Source organism: Vitis vinifera, chromosome 19 (genome assembly GCF_030704535.1).
Source record: "Vitis vinifera cultivar Pinot Noir 40024 chromosome 19, ASM3070453v1".
Classification (NCBI taxonomy): Eukaryota; Viridiplantae; Streptophyta; class Magnoliopsida; order Vitales; family Vitaceae; genus Vitis; species Vitis vinifera.
In genome coordinates, this window is record NC_081823.1 from 21285365 (window position 1) to 21297710 (window position 12346).

At 37.8% G+C, this 12346-nt stretch overlaps 1 protein-coding gene across 1 annotated transcript; it reads left to right on the plus strand.

The window, feature by feature from the left end:
- The first annotated feature begins 1596 nt into the window (after positions 1-1596).
- On the plus strand, positions 1597-7343 carry LOC100264502 (leucine-rich repeat receptor-like serine/threonine-protein kinase At1g17230). The gene is made up of 3 exons (XM_002262965.4): positions 1597-5340; positions 5951-6334; positions 7078-7343. The coding sequence occupies exons 1-3, from the start codon at positions 2406-2408 to the stop codon at positions 7092-7094; spliced, it is 3336 nt and encodes a 1111-aa protein (XP_002263001.1). The 5' UTR covers positions 1597-2405; the 3' UTR covers positions 7095-7343.
- Positions 7344-12346: the final 5003 nt, after the last annotated feature.

The window sequence follows — 12346 nt, forward strand, 5'->3', positions numbered from 1 at the left end:
TGAACAATTACATACTTCAATGAAAATGTTATAAATTTTAAACTTATATTGAATGTATATTAGATATTATACACCACTTACAATTGTAGTATATAGAAAGTGAATAATCAATGCAATAAATTTATAATGCCCAGCAAGGCCCGAATCCAATAGAAAAATGGAATGGAATACTCTAAGATGCTTTATAGTTCCGCCCCCTTACTCACCTTTGAATCTATAAAATACAAAAACTTTTAAAAGATGAAAAAGAAACTCTTATAAAAAATAAATAAATAAAACTAAAAGGTCCAAATATCATAATTTTAAAACATTATATGATTTACAATTATTTGATTTCATATATTAAAATTTTAAAAATATAGTCACATAAATTTAATAACCACTTGCATCCTAATAAATAGAAACAAATAATTATTATAATAAATTAATAATACTAAATTTGTTTTAACAAAAATAAACTAAAAAAATTTCAAATAAAACAACTAAATTTTCCAAAAAAAAAATATATATCAAAACCATAGCTGATGATTACGACATTAAACTTAAGTTCAAAACCATAATCACTAACTATGGTTTCAAAGTTTAAATTCAAAATCATAAGCATCAATATACAATTTTATATTTAAGTTCAAAATGGTAGTTTAAAATTGTAGTAAGTACGATTTTTAGCTTAAATAAAAATCATAATTGATGATTCCAATTTTATTCGTTTTGAAAAAAAAAAAAAAAAAAAAAAAAAAAGCAAATCTTAGGCAACATTTCCTGTCTGAGAAGCATTAATTTCAAAATAATTTTGTTATTTTGGTTCTAACCTCTCCTCTCCACTATAAAGGCATCCTGATCGATCACATTCATTCTCACCACAACTTCACTTGGGTCTGTACCCTGTTTTGAAATTTTCCTAAATGGTACACTGTTTTACGTCCTTTTCTTTCCCCTAAAGTCAACATTTGGGCTCCATGCTATGGACTGTGACATTCTCAGCCCATTCCAAATGAGCAAAGTGGGCTGAACTGGGTTCATTGTATTGGCTACAGCCCTTTCATGTGTTTCATGGAATGAGTCTGGTTCATTGAAACTAACCAAACGAAAAGGATGTGCTATTCCTTCAACTTTTAGGTGGCTACGAACTAACCCGAATTCCTTTCATACTTCACAAAAAGGTAATCACAAAAGCAATAGTTGACAGCGACATTCACGATAGAGTTTTTCCTATTTTTTCCCACATTTACATTAAATAAAAAAAAAATTCTAGAGCATACTATATAACATTACATATATAAATATAACATAAAGTTTTAAGGGTTATTAATTAAAAGGACGTCGAGAATAATGACCTCTATTTTTTAATAAAATTATTCTTTAATAATATTTTTTACAATGAATATCATTTTATCCCTTCTAATCAAATATTTCTATAGAATAATTTACATGAGCTAACCTGATCTCAACTGCAGCTCACTAAAATCTACATGGCTTGAGGAGTTTCACGGTAGAGAATTAGGCTGAATAGAGTTTTAAGGATACTGAGGTAGGAATTTGGAATGAATATCAACCCAACTCAACCCGCCTACCCAAGTTGCACCCTAAGTGAGGTTGGCCAAACCCGTCGGCAGGGCAGAGAGATTCCAACCTATCCACTCACGCCACTGAGAAAGAGTCCACATAGAAATGATGGCATTGAAGACTTGGGAACAGGAAAAGAAGAGGAGAAATTCAAAGAGCTCATCCCAAATTGGCAGGCCCAGCAACAATGGCGGAGATTATGATCCCAATTCTCTCTTGACTCGTCTCCATCCAAGCCCCTATAAAGCAAACACATCACACCCATCTATTCAATCCAAACCATGATGATGTTGCTGATGGGAAGAAGAAGAAGCTGCAGGAGAAGAAAAAGCAACAGCCAGTGGTTGTTGGGCACCAGCAGAAGAAGAAGAAGCAGCAGAGGAAAGAAGAGGAAAATTAAGCAGTGCTGTAAAGTGTATGGTTGACTCCATTTTTTCCATACTTTGGGTCGTGACTCTCATGTGTCTCTCTTTCATAGCCTTATCTCCATCTCCATCTCTCTTTATTGCTTTCATAACTTCTCACTTTCCTATGGCTTTTCGCCTCTCCATTCAGTTGGATGCCAACCCCTTTTAGTTAATGTCACAGCACCTCACCCAATCTTTTGTATTCGCTCTAGATGCGTGTCTTCTTTGATATATATCATATGGGTCATGTCCTCCACTTCTCTCACTCCCCTTTTTCTTTCTCTATTCCTCTCAACCACTCCATTCTTGAGCTGGTTTTACGTGTGATTCTCATCTTCTTGATGATGATCATGGGGGGTTGGCTTTCTATTTCTATCATTTTCCTTTGAAGGATTATTATTCTTCAATACAACAGTCTTAAGATCTAGGGAAATGGCAAGACACAGGACGACTCCTCCCGTCCAAAATCGTTTTCATTACTTTCTGCTGGTGCTTTGTTGCTGCCTGGTGTTTGTTGCATCCTTGAACGAGGAGGGAAACTTTCTTTTGGAGTTCAGAAGATCGCTTATTGACCCTGGTAACAATCTTGCAAGCTGGAGTGCCATGGATTTAACTCCCTGCAATTGGACTGGAATATCGTGCAACGATTCTAAGGTAACTTCTATAAATCTCCATGGGCTCAACTTGTCGGGTACTTTGTCTTCTAGATTCTGCCAACTCCCCCAGTTAACGTCCTTGAACCTGTCCAAAAACTTCATCTCCGGCCCCATTTCTGAAAATCTTGCCTACTGTCGTCATCTCGAGATTTTAGACCTTTGCACTAACCGGTTCCACGACCAATTACCAACCAAACTCTTCAAACTCGCCCCCCTCAAAGTTCTTTATCTGTGTGAGAATTATATTTATGGAGAAATCCCTGATGAGATTGGAAGCTTAACTTCATTGAAGGAGCTTGTGATTTACAGTAACAATCTCACAGGTGCAATTCCCCGGTCAATTAGTAAGCTCAAAAGGCTTCAGTTTATCAGGGCGGGTCACAATTTCCTGTCAGGTTCAATACCACCTGAAATGAGCGAATGCGAGAGCTTAGAACTTCTGGGGCTGGCGCAGAATAGGCTTGAAGGTCCTATTCCTGTGGAGCTTCAGAGACTTAAACATCTTAACAATTTGATCCTCTGGCAAAACCTTTTGACTGGTGAGATTCCACCCGAGATCGGTAATTTCAGTAGCCTAGAGATGCTTGCACTGCATGACAATTCTTTCACCGGGAGCCCTCCCAAAGAGCTTGGAAAGCTGAACAAGCTCAAAAGATTGTACATTTATACCAACCAGTTGAATGGAACGATTCCTCAGGAGCTAGGTAACTGTACTAGTGCAGTTGAGATAGATCTTTCTGAAAATCATTTAACTGGGTTTATTCCAAAGGAGTTGGCCCATATTCCTAACCTCCGGTTGCTTCATCTTTTCGAAAACCTTCTCCAGGGGAGTATCCCCAAGGAACTTGGACAGTTGAAGCAGCTGCGGAATTTAGATTTGTCCATAAATAACCTGACCGGCACCATCCCTTTAGGCTTTCAAAGCCTCACATTCTTGGAAGATTTACAGCTTTTCGACAATCATCTTGAGGGTACTATTCCTCCTCTCATTGGAGTTAACAGTAACCTTTCCATTCTTGACATGTCCGCCAACAATCTTTCAGGCCACATACCAGCACAGCTCTGCAAATTCCAGAAATTGATATTCCTAAGCCTCGGGTCTAATAGGTTATCGGGAAACATCCCTGATGACCTGAAGACATGCAAGCCTCTAATACAACTAATGTTGGGAGATAACCAGCTCACAGGAAGCCTCCCTGTTGAATTGTCCAAACTTCAAAATCTTTCAGCTCTTGAACTCTATCAGAACCGATTCTCTGGGCTAATATCGCCAGAAGTAGGCAAACTTGGGAATCTGAAGAGGCTGCTCTTGTCCAACAATTATTTTGTTGGGCATATACCTCCTGAGATTGGACAATTGGAGGGACTCGTTACTTTTAATGTTTCATCAAACTGGCTATCCGGAAGTATTCCCCGTGAGTTGGGAAACTGTATAAAGCTACAGAGGCTTGATTTAAGTAGGAACAGCTTCACTGGCAATCTTCCAGAAGAGCTTGGCAAGCTAGTGAATCTGGAATTGCTGAAACTTTCAGATAACAGACTGAGTGGACTGATACCAGGCAGCTTAGGGGGCCTGACCCGGCTTACAGAACTACAAATGGGGGGCAATCTTTTCAACGGCAGCATTCCCGTTGAACTTGGCCATCTTGGTGCTCTCCAGATCTCCCTCAACATTAGCCATAACGCGCTCTCAGGTACAATTCCAGGTGATTTGGGGAAATTGCAGATGCTGGAATCAATGTACTTGAATAACAATCAGCTTGTTGGTGAAATTCCCGCTTCAATTGGTGACTTGATGAGCCTCCTGGTATGCAACCTTTCTAACAATAACCTGGTAGGAACAGTGCCAAACACCCCTGTTTTTCAGAGGATGGATTCCAGCAATTTTGGTGGAAACAGTGGCTTGTGCAGAGTCGGTTCATACCGTTGTCATCCTTCTTCAACCCCTTCATATAGTCCAAAAGGAAGCTGGATAAAGGAGGGTTCTTCCAGAGAAAAAATAGTAAGCATCACTTCTGTGGTTGTCGGGTTAGTTTCTTTGATGTTTACTGTGGGCGTTTGTTGGGCGATAAAGCATCGTAGGCGAGCTTTTGTTTCACTTGAAGATCAAATAAAACCGAATGTGTTGGATAACTACTACTTCCCCAAAGAAGGGCTCACATATCAGGACCTCTTGGAAGCCACTGGAAATTTTTCAGAGAGCGCAATCATCGGAAGAGGAGCCTGTGGCACTGTCTACAAGGCTGCTATGGCTGATGGTGAGTTGATTGCAGTCAAAAAGCTGAAATCCCGGGGAGATGGAGCTACTGCAGACAACAGCTTCCGCGCTGAGATATCCACTCTTGGGAAAATCAGGCACCGAAACATTGTGAAGCTTCATGGATTCTGCTACCACCAGGACTCTAATCTTCTGTTGTATGAGTACATGGAAAATGGCAGCCTAGGAGAGCAGCTTCATGGGAAGGAAGCAAATTGTTTGCTTGACTGGAATGCTAGGTATAAAATTGCTCTTGGGTCAGCAGAGGGCCTGTCCTATCTCCATTACGACTGTAAGCCCCAAATCATTCACCGGGATATAAAATCAAACAACATTTTACTCGATGAGATGCTTCAAGCCCATGTGGGAGATTTTGGTTTGGCAAAATTGATGGACTTCCCCTGCTCCAAATCCATGTCTGCTGTTGCAGGTTCATATGGCTACATTGCCCCTGGTAAGGGTGTTATTACTGACTAGAGATCATACTAATTTTTTCTTGTCTCTTCCTTCAATTTCACTCAACATTCATTTGTGATCTTTCTAATAGTACTTCCCAGTGATTTATTTTCATGTTCTTGAATAACTTAGAAACTACTGAATTATAGGAGATATTGGAAAATTTTTCATGATCACAGGAATAATTTGGCAACCGTCTTTACTCTTATCTCAAAAAGTAGGCATTCATGCATTGCTCCTTCTTTTGGACCGTGGATTTAAAGACCTTCATTTGTTATCTTACATTTAATCAAAGAAGGATAACTTTAGCTGCATTCAAAGCCTCTGTCAGATATATGTCTCATCTAATCCTTCTGTTTTATGTCTTCTTCTTGCTAAAGATGTTACTCACAGCTGATCACAGCAAGATTCTATAGATTTCCCAAAATCCCAAGTTATAGGCTTACGATTATTGCATTAGGAACATGCTACGCTGATGCTCCCAGAAGAAATATTACCGATACATGTCTACATAACATGATTCTTTGGGACTAGATACCTCTATTCGTGACCTATTTAAACTCTACCAGATACCTGTAACCATGGCAATGCTTGGTTTTTCATTGCAGAGTATGCTTACACAATGAAAATTACAGAGAAATGTGACATATACAGCTTTGGGGTTGTTCTGCTTGAACTGATCACAGGAAGGACCCCAGTGCAACCCCTGGAACAGGGAGGGGACCTGGTCACTTGGGTTAGAAGATCAATTTGTAATGGGGTTCCAACATCTGAAATCTTGGACAAACGGCTAGATCTCAGTGCTAAAAGGACAATCGAGGAGATGTCACTAGTCCTCAAGATTGCATTGTTCTGTACCAGTCAGTCCCCGCTTAATAGGCCAACAATGAGAGAAGTCATTAACATGCTGATGGATGCGAGGGAGGCGTATTGTGATTCACCAGTGTCTCCAACATCAGAGACCCCGTTAGATGATGACGCTTCTTGTAGAGGTCAAATCTGATTTTTAACTAATCTTCCTTTCACTTTTGCTTCTTGGTTGTCTTTCAATAATAGTTTGTGAATGAAAACTTAGTAATGAACTCCTCGTGAGACTAATTCAATCTGGTCTATGATGTGGTTTATTCCAAAAACAATATGTAAAACATGTAATATCAATAAAAATGTAGCCCATGTCCTGTAGCTACCAGTACTTTTTCCTAGTCACCACATCTTGAAAACAATCCTCATATTTTGATGAGAAAAATACAACCATTTTCAGTCATTATCATCAAAATAATAATTCCCCAAAGATTGTTTGGAGTTTTTGAGACTTGGATCCTTCAAAGGCAAACTTGTATTGTTCATCATCGATCTCTCAAACTCAAATATTGGACAATATTTTTAGTTTTTGTTTTGAATGTCTTAGGTGGTGTTTGTTTTTTGGTTGGATAAAAAAAAACCAAAATATTTGGTTTTTTCTATTTAATGAAAAGTAACTTGTTGATAATAACCAACATAACTAAAATAAACTTGTTATCAATAGGTTTAATTTAGTCATGTTGGTTGATGTCAACAGGTTACTTTTAACTTATTAGAAAAAGTTAAATATTTTGATTTTTTATGTTCAATCAAAATACAAATGTCACCTTAATCTGTGTCAGTTTATTGTATTACAGATGATATGCACTTATTTAACAATATATCGGTTTTGATAAGAACTAACATGGCATATATGATTCTGATTTTTTTGCAGGTTTTATGGAACCATAGACATCCTACAAATGGAGAATCTAGTAATGCTAATAGATTTCTCATATTCTACTTACATAATTGATGGTCTAATCTGCCTTGCCACGTTTTGATACCGCAAGGAAATAAAGACATACTATCTTATCTTATCTTCTCAGTATTTATATTGTAGTTCATTGTATCTCTCTTGGATCATGTTCTATGTTAGAAGCATCTCATTCTTATAGTATAAAAAATAACAATACCCTAGCCTCTTGGATTTCTTGATAAGCATCTTGCTTTGTATCTTCTTTAGTCCATCCTATGCATGAGAAACCACATTACTCCATTTTAAGATAACTGCAACTCTGAATTTTGGATTAAAGTTTGAATAATTTGTTTAAATATCTCATTATTATTGTTATTATTGTTACACAGGGCTTTTCTGAGACATGTTGCTATACATATGGAGAATACCTAGTGTTTGAATTCTGAATTTTGAGTATTGTTATCATTGCTATGGTAGTTGAAAAGGGTTTTAGTGTTTGAAGATGTGTATAATTAAATGAGCTACAAAAGCTAAGAGAGTAGTATTGCAACAAAATCTCCCGCATTTATGAGAAAATAGAGACTATTTCAAATTAGATTTGTTAGTCTTGTTTCTAAATATTAGAATTAGATTTAGCTTCTAAAAAGGATAGAAAAAATATTTTATTTTGAGTAGTTATTTTAGTTTCTATTTTGAGTTGTGAAGTCTTAGAAGGTTTTTATATATTATTATTGGGAGTTTCTATTTTGTTTATAAATAAGAGATTATATAATATTTGAATAAAGAGAGAGTGGTCGAATACAATAAAATTTTAATTCTTCTCAATTTATCTTCCCTATAATTGTTTGTGTTTATCTATCAACCTTATTAGTGGAACAAATTGGTACCAATGCTTCTACATACCCAACAAATTGGTATTAGAGCCATACAATAAAGATGACTAGTGGGATGTATCCGTTTCAAGTTCCCTAACTCAACAAAGATAACTAGGACAATCGGAGTATCAATATGAAGGTTTTGCTTGGTTCATAAGGCACATGGGAGGTTGTAGAGAAAGATCATAAAGAACTATAAGATAAAACCACTTTCTCCAAATAAAAGAGATTTTTTGAAAGATATGAGGAAAAGAGACAAGAAGTTGTCACCATCATCTATCAAGTAATGGATGAAGATACTTTTAAGAAGATTTCAAGTGCAATCACCTCAAAGGAAGTCTACGAGATATTACAAAATACACACAAGGGGGTTGCTAAGATATGAAAAAAATCATCTTAGAACTCTTAGAGGAGAATTTTAAGGTTTGAATATGAAAAAATTGGAATCAATCTTCAATTATTTTTCTAGACTATTGGCTATTATGAATTTATTAAAAAGAAATGGTGAGAGTTTAAATGATACTCAGGTGGTTGAGAAAATACTTCGATCTTTGGATTAGAAGTTTGATCATATTGGTATTGTCGTTGAAGATCTAAAGATTTAGATTCTATGATCATTGATCAACTTATAGGATCATCACAAGCCCATGAAGAGAGATTAAAAAAGAAGGGCCACAAAAAATTAGAACAAGTTCTTCAAATAAAACTTTCATTAAAAGAGAATGAAGAAAATTTTAATGAAACAAGTCAAAATAATCATGGACATGGATGTGGCCATAGGCATGATCATGGATGTGGCCAAAACAATAGAAGAAGAGGTAGTTTCAATTCATCAAACAAAGAAAGAACGAGGCAAAACTCATATTCCTCAAGAGGACATGGAAGAAGGCACAAATCAAGGCAAAATGAAAGGGGAGTGTATGATAAATCCCAAATTTAATGTTATAATTGTAACAAATAGAGTCATTATGCTTATAAATGTAGAAGTTCCACTAATAATATGGAAGGACATGCTAACTACATTGAAAGAAAAAAAAAAAAAAAGATCAAGAATAACCTTCCATATTGTTGGCATATAAAGGCAAAAGTGAAGAGAAAAACATATAGTATCTTGACATAGAAGATACCTAGATCAATTATGTGAAAGATACCTACTTGGAAAACATGAAGCAAGTACAAGAGTAAAGAAGTCTCTAGACCTTATGTGGACCCTCACCCGATCCACCGACCGATGCGACTCGCTATTTTAAAGGTGAAAGGGAAAGCTGGTTTTTGAGTTTTGAAAAATTTGTCCCATTGAGGAATGGTTTTGTTTGGAGCCGCCACTTACTTTTTATTTTTATTTTTAAATGGGAAAAATTTAAGTAAGAACAAAAACCGCAGCATGACTTTAGTCAGGAAAAAGCGGTATGCGAAAACTAGATTTTGGGTCCAAGGATTAAGTTACCTATCGGGAAGGTACATCATGCGAGGTAGCACCCCTCTAAGCCCGAAACTCGGTCTCTACTAATGAAATGGGTATATGGGAGCATATGGGTCAAAGATCAAACAAACCTTAGGCTAAACAAATGACATGAATCACATAGACCCGCCTAGTATTTAGCATACACATACACTCAACAAGTCAAAATCAGAGTGCATACCTAAGGTCCCCAGCCAAGCGCTGCATAAGAGGTCAGTCAATAAGCTCAAATACACAACAAATATACATAGCAATCATGCACCAAGCATTCATGTGAATTTCATTATCCAAAGCCGAAGTGCATACCTGTGGTCCCCAATCATGCGCTGCAAGGAAAATGTGAGGCAAGTAATACAAGCATACTACATGCACTCTCAATCAAGCATCAAATCTCATACCCAAAAGGGATGGAAGCAGGTCGAAATGAAATAAATGATTTGCTTTCTTTTGCACACATTCCTTTAAATTCCATCAAACCAAACCATGCTCGCTTAATCCACATTCTTCCCATCCATGAAGTGGGCTCACATGAAATCTAACCAAACTAAACTCCGACCCTAAAGGTGGCCCACAAGTGCCTTGGAGCCTAAGGGCTCAAGCCACAACAAAAATGGGGGTCAAAACATGCTAAAACTGGGGTTGCCTAGCAGAACCTGTTGAACTAGTTGTTAACTGGACCAACTAATTCTTAAACTTTACCAACAGATTCCTCAAAGAATAAGGAATCCAACAAAAAAAGCGGGGCTCAATTCTTAGCCCGGATGAGGGAGAATCGGCTGAAACAATGCAATGTGTTTATAAAACGGGGCTGCCTAGTAGAACCTGTTGAACCGGTTCCCAACTGGTTCAACTGATTGAGAAAAAATCTGAAACTTTACAAACAGATTCCTCAAATAATAAGGAATACAAAAAAAATGGCGCTCAATTTCGAGCCCGGATGAGGGAGTACCAACCGAAACAATGTAACGTGTTCCTTATAGAAGGCCAAACCCGAGCCACCCAACCTTATTAAAACTAAGACCATGGAGCTCATTAATCAACCAACAATGCAGCCCCCCTGAACTCAAGAAACCTAGCTGGAAATTTGGCCACACGGACATCCACATACGGCCACCTAAATCCCCTAAAACCAAACTAAAATTTCATTCACCTGAAGCCTCCCACCTACAACTACTCAAATCCCATGGAACAAACTGAAATTTCAGCCTCCTATAGCCTATGAATTTAGCTAAAATTCAGCCACCTAAAGCCTCCCTAATGCAGCTACTGGAATCACCAAGAAGCAAACCAAAATTTTAGCCACATGGAACCTCTACATGTAGCCACAAGACCTGGGGTTTAAGTTCAGATTATTGATGGGTAACCCCAAATTTAAATATAAAAAAAAAAAAAAACAGAGAAGGTCATGGAGACCCTTTCTCAATACCAAGCAAGGGAGGTTTCAAGAAAAACCAAGTGGCAGAAACGTCCATACCAACATAGCCACTTGAATCTAGCATCTAAGAAGTTCCTCAATCCAAATCTACAAGGCTATAAGAATCCTTTCCTTAACAATCAGGAGGTCACAATGACCTTTAACCAAAACCAAAACTAATGAAGGCAGTGACCCTATTACTCACACATCAAAAGTAGGTCACTAACCCCCATTCCTGATTAGAACCAACCCAAAATAAGACATCCATACCAAACATAAAAAACAAAACCATGCAACAGTTACATATCAAGAGCATCCATAAAGCTTACTAGATTGTTCTCTCCTCAAGCAGAAATCCGCTTGGCTTTAAGGCTATCTTTCCTTCAAGTCCTCACTAATCAAGAGATTCTTACTCCCTTCTCTCTTTGCTCACTTCACGTGCATCCAAAACTTTCTCAGATGCTCAAAACCTTCTCTACACTCTATTCTTTTCCCTCACCAAACTTGGACAGAGTTTTTCCCCCTTGAAAAAAAAATGCAAAGGTCCTTCTCTCTTTCCATTCTGGATTTTTATACCAGAACCCCTATTCCTCCCACTTCCACCTTCATTTCTCCTTCCTTCAGCTCTAGAAAGTGCCCCCATCAACCTCAGAAGCCAGCTCCATAAACACTCCTCACAGTCCACGAGGTGAGCTGCTCTCTCCACATTTACTCACTTGCTTTACCACCAAGAATCCATATGGATTCATGGTGAGTTGCAAGGAACCCAAACCAAGGCCCAAAATGGACCCCAAATATTGCCCAAGACCGATCTAGAGCTTATGGGCCTGAGCCATGTAGGATTTTGGCTCCAAAATCACCAAAATCAATGTTCTATATAAGCTGGCCCAACGAACCGGTTGAACCGGTTTCCAACCGATTGATCCGATTGAGAAAAAAATTGAAATTTTGAAATGATATTCCTTGAAGAACAAGGAGTCTATAAAAAAAAACAGCACGCGATTCTGATTTCGGATGAGGGAGATATGATCGAAACAATCCAAAGTGCTCCGTATTCGAACCTGCTCCTATGAACTCTGGCTGAACTGAAGCTTTGGGGACCGGTCGAGCCGGTTGAGAAAAAATTGAAATTTTTACAGAATATTCCTTGAAGAATGAGTGCATAAAAAAAACGATACGTGATTCCGTCTTCGGATGAGGGAGATATGATCAAAACAAGCCAAAGTGCTCCGTATTTGAACTTGTTCCTATGAACTCCAACTGAACTAAAGCTTTGGGGACCGGTCGAGCCGGTTGAGAAAAAATTTTGAAATTTTGACAGAATATTCCTTAAAGAACAAGGAGTCCATAAAAAAATGGTACGGGATTCCGAGTTTGGATGAGGGAGATATGATCGAAACAAGCCCAAGTGCTCCGTATTCGAACCTGCTCCTATGAACTCCAATTGAACTGAAGTTTTGGGGAGACCTCACTTCCTTCCTTTAGCATGATGTG